Source organism: Passer domesticus, chromosome 1 (genome assembly GCF_036417665.1).
Source record: "Passer domesticus isolate bPasDom1 chromosome 1, bPasDom1.hap1, whole genome shotgun sequence".
NCBI lineage: Eukaryota > Metazoa > Chordata > Aves > Passeriformes > Passeridae > Passer > Passer domesticus.
Window position 1 is genome coordinate 53808135 of NC_087474.1, and position 27402 is coordinate 53835536.

General features: G+C 41.3%; 3 protein-coding genes across 28 annotated transcripts in view; 2 read left to right on the forward strand and 1 right to left on the reverse strand.

Annotated features, from left to right (window-relative positions):
- LRRFIP2 (LRR binding FLII interacting protein 2) overlaps positions 1-6390 on the reverse strand; it is a 50505-nt gene extending 44115 nt beyond the window's left edge. For 7 of the 26 annotated variants that reach the window (XM_064421172.1, XM_064421164.1, XM_064421157.1 and 4 more), the window contains exons 1-2: positions 5503-5524; positions 925-1029 (exon numbers count right to left, since the gene is read on the reverse strand). In XM_064421172.1, the coding sequence (XP_064277242.1) occupies positions 925-1014 (90 nt within the window). In that variant the 5' untranslated portion in view covers positions 1015-1029; positions 5503-5524. The other 19 variants (XM_064421182.1, XM_064421202.1, XM_064421186.1 and 16 more) reach the window with 13 other exon arrangements.
- On the forward strand, positions 6012-9385 carry LOC135301060 (uncharacterized). The gene is made up of 2 exons (XM_064421238.1): positions 6012-6827; positions 6906-9385. Exon 1 carries the CDS (start codon positions 6103-6105, stop codon positions 6823-6825), a length of 723 nt encoding a protein of 240 aa, XP_064277308.1. The 5' UTR covers positions 6012-6102; the 3' UTR covers positions 6826-6827; positions 6906-9385.
- A 3901-nt stretch (positions 9386-13286) lies between these two features.
- LOC135301055 (uncharacterized) lies at positions 13287-20797 on the forward strand. Its single transcript, XM_064421223.1, has 3 exons — positions 13287-16264; positions 18127-18224; positions 18746-20797. Exons 1-3 carry the CDS (start codon positions 16098-16100, stop codon positions 19510-19512), a joined length of 1032 nt encoding a protein of 343 aa, XP_064277293.1. The 5' UTR covers positions 13287-16097; the 3' UTR covers positions 19513-20797.
- The last annotated feature ends 6605 nt before the right edge of the window (positions 20798-27402 follow it).

The window sequence follows — 27402 nt, forward strand, 5'->3', positions numbered from 1 at the left end:
ATCAACTTCCTGTTAATTGCACTATTTGCTGGTTATCTCTAGCCCTCTTTTTGTTAGCTGGTGGAATTACTGGTACAGTGTACATATTAGGCTTATTTGGAAAGAAATATGACTTCTCACATTTGAAATAGATGCTATTACAAATATATTTGAATAGTGACGACCACCCATTCAATACTAATACACTATATTTACCATCTCTAAGAATATTACACACTGTAATAGGATAAATGTGTACATTTTTCAGTTTTACACTTGAGATAGCAGCTGTATTTTTCATTTTTCTTTAAGCATCTGTAGAAATAGCTGCTAGACTTAAGTGTAAATCTATGAGGTTACATAAGTCATACAGTTAATATCTCACTGTTGACATTTCAGTTAATGTGATTTTTTGATCAATAATTCTCTTAGCTTGTATTAATTGCCATATTTTTGGCTAATCACAGTTTTTTATGCACATCTATAAAAAATTAACTTTTCCTAGATAATGAGATTACTTTAATCCCTATTTCTGAATTCAAGACACTTTAAAATGAGCAAACCTGTTGAGGACTCCCCATGTGTGGAGACACAAGGCTTGACTCCATTTCAGAAGGCTGATTTATTATCTTATGATATATATTACATTAAAATACTACATAAAAACTATACTAAAAGAACAGAGAGAAAAGATTCATCAGAAGGCTTGAAAGAACAAGAAGAAGAATAGAATGCATAACAAAATCTTGTGACTCTCAGAGTCTGATGCAGCTGCACCTGGCCCTTAATTAGAAACAACCAACATTCCCCAATCACAGATGCACCTGTTGCATTCTACAGCAGCAGATAGTTATTGTTTACATTTCTCTCCTGAGGCTCCTCAGCTCCTCAGGGGGGGAAAATCCCAGCAAAGGATTTTTCATAAAATATCATGGTGACACAAACCTCTCTGGCAATGTTGCTTAGAGCTTCATCTTCTGCAGAAAATCTGTCTTTCACTGGAGTTCTCTTCCGTCCTGATCCAGGAGTTCCCATTTTTATTCTCTGAATCTGTATTTGAAAACACAGATAGGACAAAGCTCAGTTTTAATTAAGATATGGAATTAGAAATAATCAACCAACTTACATGCCAAAATGTCCTAAATTTTCAAATCTTTAGCTACATAATACTCAAGACATCTACGTGCAATTGGCATGTAATGGTAAACTTTACCACAAAAGCTTGTGGTAGCATTACAGAACACCACTGCATCCTTCAAAGTACACATACAGAATTTTTCCACTGAACAGAACCCATCAGTTTACCTACAGCTACTTTTGAGATGTTTCACTTCAATAACTTTCTGATTACATAAAAAGTTCTTTTTCTGCATGGGATAAAGAATTTAATACATGCTATCACATTAGAATTTTCACAAAAACAAAAAGAGAAACACCAAAACAAAACTAGACAAAGAACAGTTTGCTATTGTCCTTTATGGTTTAGAAAGATAGATACAAAAGGAAAGAACACTATAATATCTGCTGCATTTACAGTTAAAAATTCCTGAGGCACATCTATTACATGCCTAATTCTATAGGCATGGTAGCACACTGTATTACACAACTGATGAAGTGACATCCTTTTTCATTTCATTCCACAACACGGAAGTATCTGAAGTCCCCAAACAAAACAGAAGACCTGAGATGAAATCCTTCAAATGCCCTCTCATTTGTCTTCACTTCAGGCATATATACATTTTATCTCTTCCACAAGTCTTTGCTGTCTAGTCTCCTCCATTTTACCTTCCGACTAGAGGTTCTCCTTGTTTCTTTTTTGCTTCCTAGAAAAAAGTCTGATTTGTCTTAGAGAAAAAAAAATAAGCTACACTACAAGTTCAGGGCCTATCACTACCTCAAATGGCACCACCTGTTCTAAATGCCTGGGTGTATGCCAGCATACTTGGCATTACATACATAGGATCCAGATATCTTAGTGTGAACAGTCTATAAATAACAGACCAAAACTCCCCTTTTCTCTTTCAAGCAAGACTACAAGATCACTAAAATTCACCCGTGTAGACACCATCTCTGTATAATTGATTCAACAACAGAGAAGAACAGCACTGCTCTAGAACTAACGTCTTTTAGAAACAGAATCTGAATGCAGTAGTATTAGTACTACAACAGTTGCAGTCATAATTGAGGAGCATAATCATATTGGAAACCACAATCTTGTTTGCTTGATCTTCAATCTTTGTCCAACCAAACTTCAAAGGATACAAAGCAAATAGACAAAGAAATTTTTTTAATTATGCAAGACAAACACAAGAGTCTTCTTCAGAAGAAAGACCCCATACAAGGGTACTCTCTTTGCAATTAATGTTTGCTCATAGGTCCAAAACCACCCATGCAAGAAAAAGGGCTGCATGATCATAGGGTGACCAAGATCCAACAAAGGGGCATGTAGGAAGAGAGAAATACATTAGGTTTTAATGCACTGAGAAAGAAATAGTTTTAAAGCAATAATTTTAAGGACTCATTTGAAATTTTCACTTAGAATAACCTTGTTCAGAATATTAACTGAAACAAGAACTATTGCCAAAAAAGAGCTGCTACTATGCGTGAAAGAGGCTAACATTAAAGGGAAAATGCAAAGACTGAGAAACGCATATAATTACAATCTGCCAAAAGATTACAGTACTTACAACTATACTGGAGGCAAAGATACTCCAGCTGATGAATAGTGGTTATGTTTTAAGATGCCATTCATCTCTAATCATGGCCCACTTCAAAAACTGTTAGCACAACGTTTCTGCTCTGAGTGGACAAGCTTATGTCAGCTTTTTCAGGAAAAAAACTTACTCTTTAGACAACTGCACAATCCACACCCTTAATGCAGCATATTTGCAGTTTATTTGCCATTTTAAAGTCTGAGAAATACAATTTCTTATGAGTTTATGGTATTTAGCAATAGAATTCCTTAGGTGGAGTTGAAGTCCCTCAGTTTGCTAGTGTTATGAAGTTAGAGACCAACAGAAAGACCCCAGTTAAAACAATCAAAAAGCCATTATGCAGCTTGCAAGAGTCTGCAAGTGCCTGATGAATCCATGAAGTGTAACAGTGACTGACTAGCATTGGCACACATAAAGCACTGCAAGACAGTCAATGTACTAAAAGCATCCTACAGCCCGGTAGAACTACGAGACACTTCCAGACCTACCAAGCTATCTTTGGTGACCTTCATCAGTCTTTGCAAATTACCAAAATTCCAAAACAACGTCTTAAAATTTCAAGTGGTGGCAACTTGTTTTATGAAGTATGAGTTCTCCACCAGTCAGTTTCCAACAGCTGCAACTGGAGATATTATTACTGCAAAAAATATGTTACATCCACAATATTATCATCAGTTACAGGCAGCATCTGGAAAGCTCTTATAAGGATTGACTTTTCTAGAATCAGTGCTACTATAAATGCTGAAGATCCAGGAATAAACTAAGAATTCAAATGGAACTTTAAAACATAAGGGGATGACAGTACTAAAATGAGCACTATAAAAAATTATGAAAAGGCATAATTAAAAAAAAACCCACAAGGCTCTTCCAGAAGTGTTTACTCCAAAATGAAGAAACCATCATTTTTATACTGTCAGCATTTCTAAAATTAGTACCCTTTCTGCCATTTTGCAAAAGAATGATTCATTGCTCATTCAAAAACCAAACACTGCTGCTATATTGAGGCTCCACTTTTTTTCTTAATAAAATGGAGTGCCCCATGGTTAACAACCCACATGCTGTAACAAGTTGCAACTATTTAAAATATTTTTCCCCCACCAATTTAATACAGTCCTACCCTCTTTTCTACTCATGCTACAGCTAGAGTACAATGAAGGAAAGCTACTGCAGCAAGGGAAAGAAATTGTCCTGGGCACCCCTTAGAAGAAACAGCTGAAGGAAACTATCAGCTGACACCATTCCTGCTGACTAACTCTCTGCTATGGTAGTGAAGTCGGTAGGCTTAGAAACAATTATGTCCACCTGATCTTTCTTTTATAAATACCCCTTCACCTCTTCCCTTAAAGCAGATCTAACACTGCTGGCTTAGCTCAAGGAAATGTGAACTTCAATATCACCTTCGCAAGCAGACAGTGTTACTTACATAAACTATTTTGCAGGGCACAAACACAAACTGTCCTGTACCTACAATTACGCATTACCTAGTTTCCAGATATTAAGATAATAAAATTGAATTACTTTCTCCGAAAGTAGTTATAGCATTTTTTGTAAAGCTACTGGACTGCACTAACTCATTACCAGCACCACACATCTTCACATTAGGTTCTTACAAACAACAACACAGTATCAAATCTATTAGTTATTTCTTATACTCTGTTTACATTATATACTAGAGCCATTCACTTATGTACTATACCGATCTAGGTTTTTTTTGGTATATGCACATGCCAACCTGTATGCTATGTGAAAATCTAGACCCTAATAAGCTCTACAGATCCCCATTACAGAGCCTAAACAGCATTTTCTGAAAGTTCACATGTATTAAAATACTATGCCATATTCTGAGAGGAGAATTTAAAAAAAATCCTCTGGAGTCAATTCACAAGAAACACTGGTGTTTAGATCAACAAGCTACACCTGACACATTTCACACAACCGTCTTCTATTCACAAGTTTCCAGTTATAGCCAAGAATTCAGTTCAGGTAAGACTGACTTCACACTAAACTAAATACCTCCAAACCCAAGTAACAGGAAACAACAGGAAAATTATGTCATGTATGTCAAACAATTTTGTACTGCTAAAGAACCTTTTATCTATTCTTACATCATCACTAAACAATTACATTACACAAGGAAGCAGATGTATTTTAAGAAGGTAACTGTTTCTGGGCCACAACACATTTAACTACATCATTTTGCAATCAAGACACAATGAACGTTTAAAGAGCTCAGACAACCATTGATTTAACTGATTTACCACTTTGTAGCAAACCTCCCACCCCATATCTCTAGAGATGTTTCACCGTAATAATTATATTTTGAAGGGAGAAAATTGATCCCAGACCTTCCTCATTTCAAGCAAAAAATGCCTGTAGGTCTCTCTAAAACGAGAAAATCACTGAGTATATCATATAAAGTCAACACAGTACTACTTCATCTACAAAATACTTTTATTATCAGTGAAATGCATAACACTGCCCTTCAAAGAGTCACGCTAGGATTCAAAAGGAAAATCACTTAAAGCACATTGAGCAGATCAGAGTCCGGAGCTGTTTTCGGGCTCTTTCCAAACTCATGAATGTGCTCATCTCTCTTATCACCCTCAACAACATCCTTATAATTATAGCAACAGGGTATACTAAAAATAAAACAGCGTGCTCCAAAATAAATGTAAAAAACCCAAACGACTAAGCATCAGCAAGAGTGACCGACTCCCAACGCAGCTCGCTGCAGAGGGGGCACGCCCTACTGTTCCGGGAACAGCGAAGCCGTGGTAACGTGCTTTGAGGAAGTAGGAGAGAAAGGCACCGAAATACACGCCGCTGTGATTTCAGCACATCTTCCTTCTTCCCTCATTTCGCCGTTTCCACTCAGCCCCCAAAGGGCGCACGGTAGCTTCCCGCGGATAGGAAGGAGGGATCGCGCGCGGCGAGCGCCAGCAGCCCGCCGGAAGGGCTCGGGCCAGGCCGGGCTCGGCTTCCCCTGGTCCGCCCGCACCAAGCCCACCGCCGCCCCAAGCTTCTACTTCTGCTCGCCGACCTGACTAACGAGTTCCGGCTGTGCCGCTCCTCCAAACCTGAAGAACCGGGTTCCCGCCCCGCTTCGTCGCCCGAGTTTTGTGTCTATGACATCCTTCCTCCTCCCGGCCCTCGCCCTTACCCTTCCTGGGCCCCAGGGAGTCTTACCTGCGGGCCAGCCTGCCGCAGAACCGGGACGCCTCAGGAGGAAGGGGGGAATTGTTTTACTCTTCCCTCCACCGTTTCCAGGGCTGTGAGGGGCTCGTAGATCCCAGAATCACTTCAGGGTCCTTCCTTCCCTCACTCCCTACGCCCAGAGATAGGGGAACAGTGGCAAAAGCCGCCCCAGGACGACCACAGTACCCGCCACACACGGACCGCAACAAGGGAAATGCTACCTCACTTAACCCTCTCCACCGTCCCCTACCAACCGTTCCCCGTGAGGGGTTGGGGGAACTGGAGCTGCAGGCAGACAAGCCGCTCCGCTCCAGGCCGCCCTCCTCTTCCCCGCCCCGCACTCTTGCCTCCTCCCCTTCAGCGCCAGGCGCTTACGGCCATATCGAGAACTCGAGTGAGAGACTGCGGTAAATTTCAAACCGCCTGCAGGGCCTTGCGGAAGGAAGAAGGGGCCGGCGCTGGGCAGAGGGAGAGAGAGCGCAGGAGATACCGCGACCCACGCTGTTACCGACTGCCACCGCACTTGCCCGGCCCCCACAGAGGCCAGGGGGCGAAGGGCGCAGGCGCCGCGGAGGAGAGGGCGGGACGGCGGTACGCCCGCGTGCGCAGAGCGGGCGCGGCTGCGGGGACCGCGGTGAACGGCGGGGGGCGGTGCTCCGCCGGCAGGATCCTGGCCGCCTCCCTGGTGGCTGATGGGCTATTGGAGTTCCGGGTCGGCGTGGGTGACTGCGCCCTGTGGCGGCCTTTCAGCCCTGGGAAGGCGAGGAGGCGATCCGAAGGAGCAGCGTCCTCCTCGCGCCCCGCCTCTCCTTTCCTCAACAGGCAAGGAAGAGAGGGGGCGTCGTTCTCTGTAGTGTGTTGTACTGCAGTGCACGCTCTCTGCCTCGCCCCCCCTTATCTTCGGGCAGGCTGGCTGTCTCAGTCCTGTGGTGGGTAGAGGTAGGTCTGACACCACCTGATTTGTGCTTCGTTCCCGGGTTTAGCTAGGACTTGTTTTTATTGATCGGCCTTCCCCAGGGAACGGGCATGCGAGAGCTCCGGGAGACCGTGGCCGTCGCTAAAGAACAGCAGCGCCCCTTGCCTGCATCAGCCGCGGCCGGGCCGCTGGGAGTCGCCGCGCTCGTCTGTGTGCCCAGTTCCCACCGCTTCCACATGGGAGCAGAGCGTTTCGGAAGATTTACCGGACGGATATCAGACAAGGTTTATGAGTAAAAATCGTTTGCAGACATTGGCACCTTCGCTTAGACTGGCCTCAACACGATCAGACTTATGTAACATCAAAATTTAAATACAAGTAGCCGGCATAATCCCTAAGGAAAAAAATACAAGTAAAAAAGAAATTACTGTACTATCACATGTATTGCGGCTTATACACAAACAGTCATGAAAATTAATGAGATTCTGCTGTGAGATAGACTTGGGATCACACTGATAGTAATTTGCTTTCCAACACCTCTGTAGTTAAGTGCAGGGTGTCTCTTAAGAGTGTAGAGATATTTAGAGGAGATGGCATTTGTATGTTGGAAATCACATGGAAATGAAAAAGCAACTGTTAAAGTGGCAGTCATAGTGGTAAGACTCAAAAACATGCACCAGAGAGAGTTCAAATGTCTTACTAAAATAAGCTCGAGTGGATGTGCACAGAGTAAAGAAAAAGGGATATGCAAATGATTTAAATCTATTAAAGCAGACGTATAACATATTTCTTGTGCTTCATTAGTATTTTATAATTTTCTGTGTGGAAAACCTACAATCTCTCAGTCTTTTTCCTCATCTGATTATACAGTATAGCCTCACCATCCTAATTTTTAACATCACATTAATTTCTGTAGTAAGAGAGGATTATCTGGAGGGAGGTGAAGTAGAAAGTTTCTCATGGACCATCTATAGAAAAGACAAAAAAAAGTACTGGCTTAAAACCTTCATTTTTATTTGACATTTATTCTTGCAGAAGGACTCACCTGATAATTTTCTGGGCTTTGTAGAGAATCATCATTACAAACATCTTGGGCTGTTTTGGTTTCCCCTGGCTGGTGGGAGGAGTCTTTTGTTCATTCTTGAGTAGAGGGTTTGTGGAGAGCTTTCTGAAATGTGGCATGTCCCAGGTCTTTATGGGCTCTCTATTATAGCATTGCTGTTAAAGAGGAATTTTTTTCGATCATTTGTATATTTTTCTACGATGAAGTGTTTTCATACTGCTAGTCTTTTGATATCGTAGACAGCGCATTTTTCTTTAATGATGCAGTAAAATGCATATCTCCTTGAGACCAGGCATGCATTTTTGTCACTTGAAAGAGCAATTGTTTACTTGCCTGAAAAGCAGTGTACAGTGCAGTTAAAGCAGGCAGTGGTACAGAATGGCAAAGTAGAGATTCTGAGTTCAGCATTTTTAATGAATTGCTAAACGTTTTATATACAGTTTCGTTATAAATCAGAAAATGAAAGTTATGTTTGAACTTTTGCTATTAAATGACTGCAGTTACATAATGATTGTAGCCATGATATTTTAGTGAAAAATTCTCTGCTAGGATTTTTCCTGTCCTGAGGAGTTGAGAGCCTCAGGAAAGAAATGTAAACAATAACTATCTGCTGCTGTGGAATGCCACAGGTGCATCTTTCATTGGTCCATGTGGATTGTTTTCAATTAGTGACCAATCACAGCCACCTGTGCCAAGGCTGTGAGCAGTCACAGGATTTTGTTATTGATTCCTATTGTTTTCTTGTCTTTGTAGCCTTCTGATCTTCTTCTCTCTGTTCTTTTAGTATAGTTGTAATGTAGTATTTTAATATAATATATAACATAATCAGCCTTCTGATCAAAATGGAGTCAAGCCTCGTGTCCTCACACAAGGGATTGCCAAAACAAGAAATGATCAATTATTTATGAATCTGCCTTGATTATTACTGAAGCTAGTATAAAGCTTGCTCTATTAATAATGAGTTTCAGCTACAAATAAGTAAATGAATGAATTAAGTATCACTGGATCTGCCTTTGAATATTTCTTCTCTTCACTGTTGTTGTTTTATACAGTAGGTTAATATAGATCACCTATCATGTAATTGAACTTGCTAATTTACTGTCTCACTTTTCTCTGCAAATCTCTGTCTAAAACTGTTTAGCTCAATTAAGGCGTTCCATGGATGGACTCTAAAGAGTCCATGGTCCTTTTCAGAGTGATTGTCACCTAAGAAATTATTTCTAGGATGAATCCGTAAATGAGTTAAATGAACTACTTTGGACAATGTCAATTTCCTACAATGATATGTGTACAGTTTTAAAATATTTTGTCAGTGTAACAACTTCCAGGAGAGAAAAAATATATTTACCTCTGCAATGTTTTCTCTTTGTGCAGTTCTGAATATCTGGTTTTTTGGTCCCACACTTTAGCATTTCTAATTTTCCCATGAATCTTCTGTTTCATGATTATTGCACTTTCTGATCAAGAATGTAATAGTGTTGGCACTAAGATAAGATCATAGTGTAACTTAATTCCTGATGGCAGTCTGTATTTTTCCTTCTGTGTTCTCCCTATTCTTCTTTCTCTCTCTCTCTCTCTCATCCCTGCCACCCTCCCTTTGTGGAATGAATAACTTCCAGGTGTTAATTTAACTGGTAGATTGGTTTACTGATGAAGACTCATTTATTTAAGAGCATTTAAAGAAATTCTGACAACCTCATCTAATTGTTTCTGTCATTTCCATTTTGTGTCCTTCCTTTCCAGTAGTTTCCATCTCCTCAGTTCAGGTACCATCACTCAGTAATTCATTTGACACAACATACTTTTATTTTTTTCTTTTTCCTCCCCAGATGTAGTAGATCCTCTTTTGGAGATTCCCTGTATTGTTAGTAATTGCTTGTTCACCCTTCCCTATAAAAGGGGTGTTATAATGTGGGATATGGGGTTGTGTTTGTTAAAAGGTGATAATCTTTATTTCTGTTTACCAGAAAGCCTTGTGGAAGGGCACAGCAGTTGGCTGGGTGGTTGGATGAGAAGCAGTTGTGGGAAGAGATGAATGGACAGAATGTGAGCAGGAAGCTGACTGGGTAGTGAGACGCGTGGAACAGCAGCACTGCAGCTGAGCAGCCAATGGGTGCCCTTCTTCTGTTAAGTTTTGGTTATGTCCAGTGGAAGCTAAAGGTATATAAGGGAGGTGTTTTCTACAATAAAGCGATTTCCTTCATATGCAGAAGGAGGTCCGTGTGTCTTTGTTCCCCATTGCTACATTGTAATACTCCCCTGTGACAGGTTGAAAATCAACTTTTTGTGTCTACACTGGAAAATAATTTATTTTGAGAGACAGGTGTCTGCCAAGGAAGGTGGGAATCTCTCTGGGAATGGAAAATGTGATCGCCTTCCCTCCAAATTATTATAACTTTTGATATTAGAGGGCTGTCAGGAATAACAGTTCTTTACTAGTGTGTGTAGATATACATATACATATGTAACAAGGCAAACAAACAACCACAACAGCAGCAGTACCAAACGAAAGAACCGAAAGCCGTTAAGAGGCTTCTCTGGGCTGTGGCACTTTCCCCTTTGGCGCAGTTCCAGTCACAGCCGGCGGGGGCGCTGTTGGCTCCTGGCCGGGCAGGGCCTGTGCGATGATTCCCCCGAGGCTGCAGGGGGCGCTGCGGCAGGAGCCCTGCTGCCTCTGCACTGGTTAATGGCAGCGCTGCTGGGGGAAGAGATAGAAAGGGGCTTCCTTTACAAACTCATCATGGGAGGCTGCTGGTCCCAGTGTCCCTCCAGATGGCAAAATGGGCTGTAGCGGGAGCCTCAGAGCAGCAAGCTGGAATGGCAGAGGTGAGTAGGAGCAGACCACACACAGGGTGGCAAACAAAATGTAGCAGAAACTCTGCAGCCATAGCAGGAGCCATGGTGGGTTGGGAAGACTTGGGGTCTCAAGTAAAAGAGTAGCAAAACCCCCAAAGCAGCAGCAGAAAAGAGGGGGCCGGACAGCAGCCGCTGAGTTCCCACACCAAGAGTGTGACACTCCCTCGGTAGAGGAGGGGAAGGGACTGGGGTCCTAGGTTTTCCTCTGGGGCACCTGAGTAGATGGTGAGGTGGTGTTAATAAAGCCTCAGTTCAATGGCCGCTGTTAGGACCAAAGGCTCACTCACGGTAAGGAAGAAGCAGTGAAGGACCAAACTCCACGGTGGCAGGGAATTCTCCCCACAGCAGCAACAGCACCATCTCCTCCCCTGGTCCCGAGAGTAAGAGAGTGAGGAGCTGAGCCCTCACCCCTCAGCCAAAATCTCGTGGTATCTCTGCACTTCCAAAGAGAAAGCCCACCAGCTGGGTAGCACACTGCACTCTTCCTCCTTCTCATTGGCTACATCTTTTGTCTCTCTTAAGTACCATTGTTATAATCTCTTAGGCAGCAAATGGGAGAAAAATCCTTGAAAGAAAAAAGAAAGAAAAAAAAAATCCTAACCTCCAACATCATGGTTATATAGTAAAATGTTAAGAACTGGAGTTTCTGAACAATGTTCCAACATCAACTTCTTAATAAGAATTATGGGGAAGATGCATTATTTTGATCATCCCATTTAGATGCAGGTAAATTATGAAATAGTTTAACAAGGTTTGTGGATGAAGATTTTTTATTTGTAAAGGAAAATATGAAACAATATTCTAAAAATAATACTTTTAAAAGTTTTATTTTAAAATTTGGAGATGTTTATACTATACATAGCAGTATATTTAATTTTCACATAAAACGTCTCTATTCCAGCTAGAGATCCAAGTGTCATCATCCTTACAGACCTGATAGACTGTCGCCCTGATTTTTTAAGATTTTCTAAAGCCTTCTGATGTTTGCATTCTTGTATGAAACTTTCTCACACACTTTCTGTAAACAACTTATTGTTTTGCATTCTTTTATGGAGGAGGAGAAATCTGATGGACTGTTGGTTTGCCCAGTGTCCTTGGAGAGGTGGCACTTTCACCCTCCAATCCTCTGTCACCTTTGGAAATCTATAAATGTAGGAGTCAGAAAATAAACGGTCTTTTTTCTGCCTGAGAGCAGCAGTGTGTCTGCGTCGTGTTGTCTTGTGTCCTGTAGCGACATCAGACATACTTCTAGATGTCTTTATGTTCTGTTTGATCTATATAGAAATGCTGATAATTTCCTATGCTAAGATCCTTCTTGAAAACTCAATCTGAAGTCCATCCTATCTATTCTATGTGTGCTATATATCCTGAAGAGAGGTTGTGTAAATGTTAATCAATTTTACTGACAGCGTACAAGGCACATAGAGGAAATCACTTGCTCTTACACAGTTTTTTTGAGCTTGTAAAACTTAGAAGCAGTCACTAGGTTGTGTGAGTAAACGTGGATCTTTCAGTATGCACTCATTTTTCTTTGCCACTTTTCTGACTCCCATTATATTTCAAAATGTAGAAATGTCATTAGAATGAAAAGTTTAAATACAAATTTTTAATACATTTATATTTTTATAATACCCTAAAATCTAATTAGCATTTATCATAACTCTTCTATGCCTGATGTCCCACAACCCAAATTATCTTTACCTATTACAGTGTTCCCATCAGGTATGCAGAGATAAAGAAATTCTTCATAACAAAGACTTATCTGCTGTGGATTTTTCGGAATTTTTTAGAAAACATAATAAAAATTTAAATGCTTCTATTTTTCTTCCTACATGAAGAAACCACTCCTTTATGGTTCTCTTCAAAATCTCAAATGCATAGATTCTTCATACAGCAAATTTGTTTTCTCTAAACCTTCATTTTCTCCAGCAACAAAGCTGATGCTGTGTAATATATTTTTAAGTAACCAATTAAAATAACTGACAACCAGCCAGAGAGAGATGCTTCTTTTCCATTAGTGTTTCAACTATGCTGCTGCTCGCAGCTTCAGTTCACTTCTCTGTTGGTCTATATCTAACATTAATTTGAGTCGTCATTTGAATATGAAGGTGAATATGAACAGTAACTAGTACTGTTAAAGTGGAGAAGCAAACAGACACTGAAATTTAAATTCTAAATCTCAGGGTCTGAACGGTACTTTTGAGATTGTCCAATCTGTTTATTGCTTACAGAGAGAGTCAATGATAACCTTGTATCTTCTTTTTTTGTGCTTAATCACCAGCTCCTAAGCAGTTGCTGCCTCTTCGGTCAAGGGTTGCTGTGGATGATTAACACTCCTGAGAAAAACAGTCTGTTCCAAATAAGCAGATTTAGTTTAATAATTTAATGTGCTGAACTGAGAATCAGAAGACTGGGAATTAAGTAATATTTGTCTATAAGGCACGTACACCCCAGATCTAGAGCAAAACACTTGACATTTTAGAGCTATCATGCTATACAAATGTTTTTTGGATTTTTGTGGGGGTTTTTAAAGGTAAGTTTACATTCTTAACATTTTACAGAATTTAGAACATTTAGAGACATGCAGAGCTGAAAGAATTCAAACACTAGGAATCAATGAGGGAGAAGAAAAATGTGAAAAGTTCACATAACAATTAATTTAACTAAAAACAATTAAAAAATTAAACTAAATACAGTTTAAACTGTGTCTTACTTATCAGTAAACTATTGCCTGATTAAATTTGTCTTTAATTTATTACTTTATATAGGGTTTTAATACAGCCTATTCACCTGTAATCTTTCTTATGACAATATGTAGATACTTCCTTCAATGAAATTAATGGAGCTAAAAGACTCCAAATATCTAGTTTTAACATTCATAGTGGCCAAAGTGAAAAGTGAATAAATAATTTAAACATTTAAACAAATTAATTAAACTACATTAAATTGATAATACTCCTTGAATATACATTGCATTTTAGAGTTTGAACATACTTGCTTAATTAGATTTTGTAGCAAATTTGTTTTTATGTGTACTTTATGTTGAATTTTCTGAGGGTGATGGCAGTTCAACCTTTTTGAGCCAGGAGTAAAAAGCAAATATTCATGTTTCTGTATGTAATGTGTAGTTCTGATTTAAAACTAATATTGTAGAATTCTATATTTGATGAATGAACAAAAAATGATTATATTCAATTTCTGATATTTTGTTTGGCCTTTTCAGGGTTTATTAAGATAATCTTGCAAATAGTCATTATTGTTAAGGGACATCCTAAATTATACCTATGCCTAATAACTATGCAGTTCTGTGAGACTTCTTGAATTATATTAGCAAAAGTCAAACCAGTTGAAAGAGAGTAAAGAAGGCTATAGATTACACAAGTGGAAGAATCTGTCTTCAACTGTTTCTAGTCTGAACAAATGTAAAAGCACTATAAAAACAAAATGTCACTCTAAATATATACTGGACATTCTACTTCCAGACATTATTTAATTCTGAAAAGTAACATGACAGTCTTGTTTAACACTTCTGTAGAATTTGAAAGGAGAGACAGGGTAACTTTTATGATTATTCGTGCCTGAATATTTTGAACACTTACTGTTCTGACTAGCTGAGTTTAAAAAGTGAGGGAGAGCACACAAAAACCGGATTATAGGTACTTATGTGGACTGGTTTATAAGCATCCATTTGAGAGACAGTTGCAACTGAGCTCACCTTTAACAGATGCCACCAAAGTCATACTTTTAAAAAATGGGATTACACAGCTGTAATGAGGATACCATTTTGCAAGGGAGGACATTTGTTACAGGAAGTGAGACAGGAGCAAGAAATAATGCTGGGTGATTAAAGGAGCCAAGGCTGGTTTTGTATGTCTGGCAGTTTTCTTTAAAAAAACAAAAATACCTGTGCACTCACCAAAAAAAAACCTAAACAAAACCCAAAAAAACCCAAATCCCATCTCTCTACATGACTACAGAAAGCATATGTGATGTCAGAATCAAGGCGAATCAAGACAAGAAATATAGGGATCTTTTTTCATGCTGTTTTTATAGGAGTTTTTCTGAGTAAAACTATACTTTGAACCACATCTTAACTTTTATGCAACAGCTTTGTTACTTTGTTACAGACATCAGTTTATTTAATCACTTAAGACTGAAAAAAAGTACTTTTAGGATTTGTAAATAATAGAATGGGTTAATCCACCAATTCAAGAGTCCTTCAAATCACCCACTGAAATTGTAACTTTTGGTTTTATATATAAAATACAGATACATGCAAAATATATAAACTAGAACATCATATGCTAATAAATTAAGTATTAAAACTGATACAGACTGAACAGAATCTAAAACATGTCCCAGTGTCTAATGACAAGCAATTACTTAAATAACCATTTCTTGTTGTTAGGTTGTTACTTCATCAAAGACATTATGGTATTCTCCTAACTCTCCATGTCTGCTTTGCCTCAAAACATTTGAGAAAAAATTCAAATAGACATCAGACCAGTATATGTAAGATGTGTACTGATTTTGTGTACTGAGTTTTCAAGCTTTGCCTCTTTCCTGAAGGCAATATTACATTTCTCAATTCCTGTTAAGCAAGACAGCCCTGCATATTTTTAGAAAAACTAGTTCTGCATCTACATTTGTCTACATTTTATGTTATGGGGAGAACATTTGGCTGGGTTGCTTGTAAAAAATGGTACCAAGAATACCAGTAGGATGAAAACTGCTTTCTAAACATAGAAGTATGGGTTAATGTAACTAACATTTAATTTATTGGAACTACATAATACTTGTTGTGTTTCTCATAATTTGTCATTGATAAGAGTAGAAGTAATATCTGCAGTATAACCTAAAACAGGAAAAAAGTGGCTTCCTATCTTGTAATGGTTTGATGCTGGCACAATGCCAGTGCCCCCATGAAAATATACTTTCCTTAGTGGCTACTGTGAGATGTGATCAGAAATAGAGCAAATCAGGCTCCAACTTAGGAATAAAGGAAAAAAAAACTTTATTAACTACAATATCTAAAAAGGAACAGACACAGAACTGAGACTGAAAACCCTCCAAATACATTCCTCCTCCTCCCCCCATTTCCTCCACAGCATGAAATAAAACCTTAGATTTTTGTTGGGAGCTTTGTAACAAACTCGCTCCAAGCTAAAGGTCACAGTGAGATTAATTTGACCGAGATAGAGAATGAGGGGAGTTGCCATTCCAATTAAACTGTGTGTCCTTGGCCCACGGATGAAAAATACACAAAGACAGGTGGTGGAGCGGGACAGCCTGGGAAAGTAATAAGTAGTTATACCAAAACAGCACGTAGATAGCTGATAACTAATTAGCCAATGGTGAGCTGGGATTTTGCACTATGCATGAGCTAATTAAAAGGTGTATAATAATTGGCGATTCGGGAATAAAGACGAGACTTGTCGATCATCATATGGTGAGCAAGTCTTCCTTCTCCATCAAATGGCTGACCCCGACGTCAACCCGTAAGACGACTACGGACGGACACGGCTGCCACGGATTGGAGAAGTAAGAGCGGGTCCCTCTGAAGCAAGGGGGGGGACGGCAAATGAACCATTGCGAGTTCACGGCCCTGGGAGCTATATAGATGGTCCCAGCCTACATGCTGCCGGAGTCTGAAAGCCTTGCAACAGCGCTGATTAGAAATGGAAAGCCAAGCAGCATATGATTTATTTATTTGCTTTTTAAAAAAGCAGCAGATTAAGGACATAGACTTGCAGAAAGAGCTCCCACAGTGGTTAGCTTCCGGTTGTGCACAAGGAGTTTCTCAAGATCCTTGTACACTGCATGAGTTAACAGAGTGGCGTAAGTTCGGGACCAGGAGGGCGGTTACGCGCGCCGCGGGAGAGCCCGGGGCAGACGCGGCGGCGAAAACGTGTATGGTAGCGGCGGTCCCAGCAGTGCGGCGGCGGAGCGGACCGAGCGCTGCGGAGGCGGCGTGCTCGGTGCCAGTGGCGGTTACGCGCACCGCGGGTCCAGTGACACGCACGGTGACAAAAACTCGCACGGCAGCTGTCCGTAGGGAAAGCGCACCGATTGCCAGGGCTAAGCCAGCCAAAGCGAGACGCGGCGGCCGAAGACGTGGCAGCCGAATACGCGGCAGCACTAAGTGCAGTGCTGGTGCTAGCGGCGGCGGACGCGCACCAGTAACGCGAAACCCGAAAGCTGGAGCTGGGAGGGCTTTTTTGCTTTTTGCAAGCACACAAGAGCACCAGCGGTGTGGGACATGCTCCTGCTGGCTGCGGGTGCTGGCGCAGAGCCAGGGGGAACCGGCCCGAGCGGAGATCCAGGCAGAGCGGAGCCCAAAGGAGATCGGGGCTGCGCGGGTCCGGGCGAGAGCGTTCCTTTCCACACCCCCGAGATAGCGCAGACTAAAGCGGTGCCGGAGCAGGCGGAGACAGGCGCGAGCAGACTTTCCTCAAAGCACCGCCCTGGCACAGCTGCCTGGCAACCAGCACATCGCAACAATTCAAACAAGTGTCTGAGAAAAAACAGGTCAGGAATTTTTTCCTTCAAGATCAGGATAGAAAACTTCTGAAAATTCACACAGTGCTTCATCCAGATGTTATACGGGGCATTTCACCCAACTGTTCCACAGGCTTTACAGTTTGTTTACCAGTTTTGTTTTTTTTTTTGTAAATGTGTTTGCTTTTAAAAGTGATTGAGTATTTGGGTTTGATGGCTTTAAGTTTGATGACTTCATTGCCTTTCCCTTACCTGAGGCAGGAACAACCTTTTAGGGGGACAGAGTCTAAGTAAACTTCCTAGTTTCTGTTTGGGACTACATGTGAGAAGATTTAAACTGTAATATTTCTGTATACTATGGTCTTTATGGTCTTTGCTCTCTTCTATTCATTAAGAGATGGCATTAGATAAATGGATGTAAATCTGCTAATTGTTTTTGTACTGTCCTTATTTTAAGTGAAATTATTTGTGTTTAAAATTATCTGTCATCTTTCTCAGTTTTGTTTTAAAATATTTATCCAAGATTCAAAGTTTTAAGAATTATTGATATTACGTTTATAATTTTTGTTATTTTTAGTTTTTGTAAGTAATGCTGATAGATAGTAATTGTTGTTAATATTACATGAATGCTTAGAAAAGGGGTTGTCTTAACTTCCTTGAACACTTGCTGTTGATAAATTGATTACATTATGTGAATTCTTTGATTTTTGTGATAAGAATTATTATTAAGGTATTGTTGTAGTATTTACAGCCGGCTTTCATGTGTTTTTCTATTTTTTTGTGTGATCACCTGCAAGACACGTGTCTCTTCAGGATCCTGTCTTTTTATTTCCTAACTATTTAGATGTTTCTGAAGGTTTTTAGCCAAATTACCAGTTTTGTGGTTCTTTTAATTATTATTACAGGAATACTCCAGCAGAGAATTCAAGAAGTTTGCTGTATTTGGAAAATCTCTGTCTTGACAGAAACTTCAGAAGGATTCAATTATTTGCTGGTTTGATTGGTTTGTAACCCTAAGGTTTCTTGTTTATAACAGTTGTTTTTAAAAGTCCTGTTTAAAAGGTATGTTAAGTGATACTCACCAATTAGAGTTCGAGCTCTGGCCAAGCTCTAGCTCTATTTGGATGGAGTGACTGACAATCAACCCAGATGTTTTCTGCATCAAAAAGTATTCAAGTCCTTTTGACTTGGCGATTTGACCATCTATGACAGCTGAGCCATTTTCAGAGGGAGTTGGGGGAAGCATGAATCCGGACATGATTCTTCCAATTCTCTGTCATTTTAAGGTTTATCAGCTGTTGCAGACTCTGGGATAAGAGTTCAGTGTTGTAGTGTTTAGTAATTTTTTGATCTTGTATGTGTTGTTGATTATGTGTATTATCTAAATTAACTCCTAATTACTCTTATCTTAACATTTCTTTATGTAACATTGCAAAATGAAACCAGGACCCATTCTTCACCTCCAGGATTTTGAGAAGATTCTTTAGTCCTGCAGGGATGTGGGATTTGTTTCTGTTTTAACAGGTGCCCTGTCTCAGCTTGAGAAGAAAACGGGGGAGCTCAGGGTATTGGAGTGGCTCTCTCCACCGCTACAGCAACAGAGAACTGTGAGACTGAAAATTGAAATGATTGCATCCCTCATAAAGAAAGGACGTTTTAGGGCAATCCAAGTTACAGGAGTGGAGCCTTCCACGATACGATTGCCCATCAAAAAGGACACGCTTGACTGGTATTTGGTGAACTCTGGGGAGCTCCAGGAAGCCCTTTTAGGAGCTGGAGCTGTCGTGGAGACTGGGAAACTGCATCCTAGTCCCCTCCAGTGGATGACAGAATGGGACTGGATAACAAAGCCCATTCGGAGTTTGTCACCATTAAGGGGGGCTATCATGGCCTTTACGGATGCTGGTAAAAAGTCCAGGAGAGCAGCCGTGACATGGAAACAGCAAGGACAGTGGCGACAACATTTGTTGGATGCAGATGCCAGGGACAGTCTACAGACATTGGAACTTTTAGCTGTAGTATGGGCAATGATGAATTTAAAAAGTCCTTTGAATATTGTGACTGACTCCCTTTATGTAGCAGGAGTAGCTGCCAGGGTACTATACTGGGGGAGGGGATATCTTTGTGTTTCCTCTCCAACAGGACCCTTGTGGATCCCCACAAAGTGGACTCGAGCTGTACCAGATGTTCAGGACTGTCGTGGCCTTGTCACCGGAGGACAAAGAGAGGGTGCACAACAAACTGATGCTGATATTGTGACCCTATTTGCAACGCCTGCAGCCCTACTCTAACGACGCCTGACGTGCCTGCGTTCATTTTCCTGACGATTGGATCGAGTGGTGTCAGGACCTTACGGTAGAAGTAAAAGCTCCTCAATCACAGCCATACTTGGACTGTGGGGACAATAAATGCGCTGCATGGATCGCGCTAGGCTGTGGAGGCTGTAATAAGGTGTTTTGGTTGGAGCAATCGACCATTCGGCAGAACCGGTGCCCAAGCTGCCGATTCTCCTGGAATTTGCAGAACTCGTGGCAGCGAGCACTAAGGGATTTTACAGGGCTTGATTTGAGAGGATCGTTAGACTTGTATGAAGCCCCGGAGCAAATTATTTTGGCATATGTTACTTGGCAACTTAAGACCTTGTGTGAGCGAGTAGAAAAGCAAGTACGTACTCACATAATAGCTTCGCGCTGTCGAAAGCTTGTGCCCCTCACACAGACATCGACTGTTGGACCGATTAAAAAAGACTGTGGGGTTGAGGAGGCACTAGACGACTGCATCAAGCAACTTAAGTCCTGTTCTCTTCGCTCCAGAGGGACTGCCAAATAGGGCAACCCACATTCTGGAGCGAGCTGAAACAGGTAGCAGTAGCCACACTTTTACCTGGAGGGGCAGCTAATAAGGCCATGAATTTGGCCAAGCAATTAGGCTGCTGGGCCAAAGACAAACTGAACGCCACCTCCCAGGTATTGGACATGCTGTCTCAAGATGTACAAAGGGTAAATCATGCAGTATTACAGAATAGAGCAGCAATCGATTTCTTATTATTAGCTCAAGGCCATGGTTGTGAAGAATTTGAGAGTATGTGTTGTATGAATTTATCAGATCATTCTGTATCAATATGCTATAGAGATATTGTGTGATAGTATTGCTAATGCTTGTATTACCATGTTTGCTTAATTGCATACAAAGAATGGTGAGTCAGATGATGGAAAGGGCTTGGAAAACCACACTTCTAGCCCAAAAAGAAAACGGGGGAAATGTTGGGAGCTTTGTAACAAGCTCGCTCTGAGCTAAAGGTCACAGTGAGATTAATTTGACCGAGATAGAGAATGAGGGGAGTTGCCATTCCAATTAAACTGTGTGTCCTTGGCCCACGGATGAAGAAATACACAAAGACAGGTGGTGGAGCGGGACAGCCTGGGAAAGTAATAAGTAGTTATACCAAAACAGCACGTAGATAGCTGATAACTAATTAGCCAATGGTGAGCTGGGATTTTGCACTATGCATGAGCTAATTAAAAGGTGTATAATAATTGGCGATTCGGGAATAAAGACGAGACTTGTCGATCATCATATGGTGAGCAAGTCTTTCTTCTCCATCAGATTTTCACCCAGTCACCATCTCTCAGATAATCAACTTTCAGTCCATCACCACCCCTCAAATAATCAACTCTCAAGTCCATCAGAGAGAGGGAGAGAGGAATCCCCCCTTGTACCATAGCCTTCCCCCAGAAACACAGTTGAAACCTTTTGTGTTTCCATGTCACTCATGGCACTGCCCAGAGAACATTTGCCCTCATTCTTCCTTCCATGTTCAGTGCTCTCACCACTGCACATGGACCAGGACTGCTTTTAGGGTTCCCCTTTTAAGGATGCTTTCCCCAGTTCCAAAAAAGCAACAGTCTCTCAGCTTCAGGACACAAATTTACTCCCTGGGGCTGAGGGGCCTCGTGAACAGAGATCTTCCTCTTCACTGAAGACAGAGGGCGTTCCACACTCTCCTCTGCCGTTTCTGTTCACTCCACTGCTTCACTGCACTCTCTTGGCTCCAAGGCATTGCCTCCCCCTAAATGCAGTCTGTGTCACAGGAAAAACATGGGTCTGTCCATGGCCATACAAGAAAAGAGTCCAGCCCAAGGCCACTCCATCATCTCCTCCCACCTAGGATTCTTCTCAACACTTCTGACATCTCTCACTTGCACCAGCTTTCATCACACTTGCCCATTTCCTCCTGTTTCCTCTCTCTCTCTCTCCTCATTCAGATTCAGGAGAATCAGTATTTGTAAGGTTTTCATTATTCAAGAAAGAGGTTAAAATCTTTGCCTCTGTCTGCCCAGAACTCCCACGGAGGCCAGTTCTCGGTGCTGCATCCCCCACCTCTCCTTCTGGCTGGCCGTGCTGCCAGTCCATGATATTGTCGCTCTCTCTCTCTCTCTCTCTCCCCCTCCGGGAGTGGGGGGGGCCCAGATGCTTCTCAGGGCTCTTCCACCCTCCCATCTTGCAAAGCCTTCACTCCCCTCCTCTGCCCAAGGCTCCGGCCTACTTCACCCGGCCCCATGGCTTCCTCTCCCCCTGGCTGGGGGAGAGGAGCTCTGACCTCCTTCATGGACCGGAACCAAGAGAGAATTCTCCTGGGACTTCTCTGCTCTTCTAACCCCCTGTGTTCTCAGAGGTGGTCCATACCTTCAGTGGCCAAACCAGGTGCCAATATTCAAATCCAAGCATGGATTGGTTTGACCACAACCTCCCAAAAAACTCACTTCCTTCTCACCCTAGGACATTTCTACATGTTGTTACTGAAAAAACAAAAACACATTTCTTAAAGAAAGAAGAAAAAAGGCCCCCATCACAGTTGAGACAGCAGCAATGACACAAAACTCCATATTCATGAGAGAATAGCGAACTTATTGAGAGCTGTTCACCTTATATAGCTTTGAAAGTCTGCATAGTTATTTCTGATTGGCTAAATTAGTTGCCACCCAGCTAATTGGCCAATGGTGCCCACATCCCCATCAGCCTAGACCTGCTCCCCAATGGCCCTGATCGGTCAAGTGATATAATTAAGGTAATTATGTAATTACTTACATTTCAGTTATAAAATTATAATCGGGATTAATTAAACTGTAAGGTCTCCAGGCCAGCAGTTAGACACAACAGTTCCCCTTTTTGTTTTTAAATACAAAGGCAGTGTCTGTCATCCTTGGCAGGACCCTTGCGGAGAAACACAGCATAATGTACAGAACAATCATGATGATATAATCAGGGAGCCATCAGGAACAGCTTCGCAGGGTGGTATGCTGCGAACTCTTCACAACCATAACCCAATTATAACAAACATCTGACTTTCTTACAAAACTGTTAAACCTTAAAAACTACTATGGGTAATACTTTACAAACATATAAATTATTTTCAAATTGTTAAACCTTAAAAACAATTAAGGGTAATGCTTTGCTGGTTTGTTTCCATTGAAAGGTACAAATCCAAGTGCTTAGTTTTGTTCCCAAAATGTCTGTTTTCTTGAGACTATGTAAAGTTACAGGTAGAGGTAGACTGTCATTCCACTGGTCCCACATCTGCCTGGAGTGGTGTGTTGATCCAGTTACTGCTCTACAACGGCTGATGTGGGATTGTTGGGGAGACATTGTTGGGTGATCTTGAGCAGAGTGCAGAGCAGGATGCACACACCAAGCAGGCACCTGTCAGATGCCAACGTCAGTGGAAATGCAGGCCTACCTGCGCCCCCAAGTAACAAGGTCCTACGGACCTTCCCATTTATTGGTAAGGAGGTTCTTTACCAATACCTTAGGTTTGGGTGACTGAATGTCACTGGAAGATTGCATTGACAAAAAATTATTTTAAATTTCAGGGTTCTGAGAATTAGCATGTACTGTTAAGTGATTTAAAGTGTAAAGTGCTTTAGTTACTTGTCTTAAGTTGAAAGATGTAGCTAAGGATGAGTATTCTATGTGCCATCTGTTGGAAGTAGGGCAGTTATCTTCTTTTAATTGAGCAGTTTTCTTTATCATTTCCACAACCAATCAATCCTCCCTCCAGGAAATATCTTCTGTTAATGGGCCATTGAATCTCATTGCATGACTAATAAAATTACATCATTCCATTGTGAGATGCTCTGCCCAGGGGGAGAAGTCAAGCATTCCTACCTAATATAATCTGAGATTTAGAACACCAGAGACAGCCTTTTCTGACAAGATTCTCAGAGGAACAGCTTTCTTCTCCATTGGATTCTCAGAGGAAGACCAGGCCCATCTACACCACCACTGGACCTTCAGAAGATAACTACACCCTTCTACAAGAGCACTGCTTCAGCAAAACCACACCTGTCACTCCAAGAAGACTACAGCCACCATTTAATCGGATTTAACCCTTATTCAGAAGATAACTACACCCTTCTATAAGAGCACTGCTTCAGCAAAACCACACCTGTCACTCCAAGAAGACTACAGCCACCATTTAATCGGATTTAACCCTGATCAACAGGGTGTCAGGTTGTACTCTGACTCTGTCAGTGGGGGTTTTTTTGTTTGTACTATTGCACTTATATTTTTCATTTTCCTAGCAAAGAACTGTTATCCCTATTCCCATATTTTCGCCTGAGAGCCTCTTAATTTCAAAATTATAATAATTCAGAGAGAAAGTGTTTACATTTTCCATTTCAAAGGAGGTTACTGCCTTCCTTAAGAGGAACCTATCTTTTCAAACCAAGACATTACCCTCCTCTGTAGGGTTTCACCACACATTCCCTCCTTTTGTTTTTCAAATATATGCTTTAAGGTGTCATGGGCACACTCAACAATGGCCTGTCCCATAGGGGAATGAGAAATATCAGTGTGGTGAAACACACCCCAGAGTTTTAAAAAGAGTATTTTGCAAAATGTGTGCTGGACCATTATTGATTTTTCTTGTACGGGGAATGGCCACAGCAGCAAAGGCTCAACGCTGATGTGCGATAGCATCACAGCTTCTTTCCCCTGTGTGGACTGAGGCCCATATGGCTGATGAAAAGATGTCCACTGAAACATGCATAATGCATATACTGTAAGCATCCAAATTCAGAGACAAGGGGGACATCTGTCTGCCAGACTTGTAAGGCTCGCAGACCACAGGTGTTTACCCCAATCTGCAGTGGTGTAATGTGACCTTGACAGTCGGCACAAGAGTTAACAATCTTGTGTACCTCTGTGTTTGTAAGAATTGCCTTTGTAATGCCCTAACACCCTGATGAAAAAAGGTGTGGGATACTCTTGCCTGTGTCAGCATGTCAGGTTGTGGTGCTGTCCAGGCAGGGCTAGCTAACCAATCAGCCCAAGCATTACCCTCTGCTATAAAACCTGGCAAATGAGTATTACTCCGAATGTGTAAAATATAATAAGGACATACTCCCACTTTGATTGTATGCCACAAACCTTTTAACAGTTCAAACAGTGCAGCATTGTCAATTTCTTTCAGTAAAGCTTAGTCTCATCTTTCTGTTGTATCTGCAACATAGGCAGAATCAGTTAGAATATTTAAGGAAGTGTGAGGAAATTTTTGGAAAGCCATAGCGACAACATGTAACTCCAGTAATTGGGGTGATCCAATATCATGACCTTTGAGTGTTTGCCACCCCTTGTCCTCCTCCCAGGTCACAATGGCTTTCCCCATTTTCCCAGAACCATCAGTAAAGACAGTGAGACCTTTCAGTGGTGTACAAAGACTCAATGGTCTCAGTGACAATTCAGTGGACACCCACTTAATTTCAACAGCTTATGACTAGGTAGGTGGTAGGTGATTTGTCCTGAATTATTTTGTAAAGTACTTTGCAGTGCTGTGCTGTCTCCAAAGCACCATTCAAAATATTCCTGTGCAACAAGTAGAATTTTTGCAGGATCTTTGGCATTTAATTGTATACATCTTTGAAAATACTTAATAATTAATTGAGCAATTAATTAAAATATGGAAGGTGCTGTCTTTTTAGGTTGATGTGGTAGAAAAACCCATTCCAGAATAAGTAGTGGGTCTGACCACTGAGTGTCCTGTTGTCCAATGATACCCATAGGATGTAAATCAGCAATAACAACAAATACTGTAACAGAAACCTTTGGACATATCCAATACACTTGTCTGTTTGTTACGGCCTGTTCTGCAAATTCAAGTGCAGTTTTTGCCTCCAGTGTTAATTTTCTTGATGAGGTTAACTCAGGGTAACCTTTAAAGATGTTAAATAAAGGTACCAGTTGTTGGGTGGTTAATCCTAAATAAGGTCTTACACAATTAATGATACCCAAAAGTTTCTGTACATCATTTAAAGTCTGAATTTTTGTAGAAAATTGAAGTTTTTGAGGTTTGATCTAATATTTTGACTCCCAGGTATTTCCATGGTGGTTGTTGTTGTACCTTCTCTGGTGCAATTTGTAAGCCAAATTTTTGTAGTACCTGCATCAATTCTGGCCATATTTGTAAAAGGCCTCCTTTGGTTGGTGTTGCTATTAGGATGTCATCCATATAATGGTAACAATATGCCCCTGGAAATTGTTCTCTCACTACTTAAAGTGCCTGTGCAACATACCACTGGCAAATTGTGGGGCTGTTCTTTATTCCCTGTGGAGCACAGTTCATTGGTATTGTTCAATTGGTGCTGCATGATTGATAGAAGGTATTGTAAAGGCAAACTTTTGGGTAGCATCTGAGTGTAAAGGAATAGTAAAAAACCTATCCTTTAAATCAACAATTAGTATGTCCCAATTGCAAGGTGATCATCATAGTAGGTGATGGCATTCCAGGCTGTAAAGCACCCATACCGTCCATAACAGCATTAGTTTTTCTTAGATCATGGAGTAATCTCAATTTTCCTGATTTCTTTCTCATTACGAACACAGGTGTGTTCCCTGGGCTTGTTGAAGGCTCAATGTGACCTTGAGCCAATTATTTCTGAACTAGGAATTTAAGGGCATTTAATTTTTCCTTTTCAAAGGGCCACTGTTGAACCCACACAGGCTGTTCAGTGAGCTATATCAAGGCTAAGGTAGGCTGGTTTACACCCTTTATTACAGTGACCCCAGCTAAAAATCTATTGCCATCCTGACCCCCCATGCTGAAAAGACATCCCTTCCCCATATGTTAAGTGGGACAGCAGTAACATAGGGACATATAGTGTTTGTTTGGCTTTCAAAATTTTTAAACAACACAGGTTGGCTGTTTAGATAACTTTGTGTGGTACCTCCGAGGCCTGCATCAACAGGTCCTACAGCCTTGGTAGGTCAAGATTGAGGCCATGTGTTTGTAGAAATGATAGCAATGTCTGCTCTGGTTTCTACCATACCACTGACCTCTATATAAGATGGACTTGCCCGAGGCATTGAGAGTGTACAAACCATATTTGGTCTCCATTCAGAGATTACCTGAGTCCAGTACACCTGAGGTTGTCCAGTTGATCTGAAGCCTTGGTCTCCTTGTGTTCTTGGGTCTGTTGTGGGAACAAAAGACTTAAAAGGTATAAGCTGGGCAATACGAGTGTTTTCTAGGATAGACACAGGCAGAGAAAGCATTGGCACCATAGCACAATATCTGTCCTGTGAAATCAGTGTCTATGACACCTGGGTGAACAAAAATGCCTTGTAGTGTTGCACTTGATCTCTCCAGCAACAGAGCACTTAACCCTCTCCCTATAGGTCCATAGGCCTCAAGAGGAACTTTATGTACCTGTAATGAACTTATAGTTACTGTGATGGCAGTGGAAGCATCCATACCTGCTGACTCTCTTGTTCTTCCAGTGAACTGGTCACATAGGCTCGCACTGGGTGATAGGAAGAAGCTTGTGTCTGTGTGCACCTCCCTGCCGTGCTCCCATTCCCATTTCCATGCTCATTGAGAGGCTGTCCATTAAGATTAAACTTGGACCAACACTGCTTGGCCAAGTGACCAAGCTTCCCACATCGGTTACAGTTTCCCACAGTAGTAATCTTTCTATGTTTTTGATGTGTCCCTAGTGAATTCAGCTTGCGGGGACAATCTGCTCTTATGTGGCCACATCTATAACACCGATGTGACATCCCACAGCAGCTGAAAAAGAATCAGCTAACAAAACCATGTTATATGAATCTGTTCCAACTTTTGCACACACATCAGTTAATTCACTTAAGGATGGATTTTCTTTTGGTAATAAATTGATAGCTCTTTT

Excerpts from the sequence above, each read along its gene's own strand:
- LOC135301060 (XM_064421238.1), top strand. The coding sequence starts at position 6,103 with ATGCTACCTCACTTAACCCTCTCCACCGTCCCCTACCAACCGTTCCCC.
- LOC135301055 (XM_064421223.1), top strand. The coding sequence starts at position 16,098 with ATGCATGAGCTAATTAAAAGGTGTATAATAATTGGCGATTCGGGAATA. Across the intron at positions 16,265-18,126 it reads GGCTGCCACGGATTGGAGAA|GAATACTCCAGCAGAGAATT; the intron begins GTAAGAGCGGGT and ends TTATTATTACAG. Across the intron at positions 18,225-18,745 it reads ATTATTTGCTGGTTTGATTG|GTGCCCTGTCTCAGCTTGAG; the intron begins GTTTGTAACCCT and ends CTGTTTTAACAG.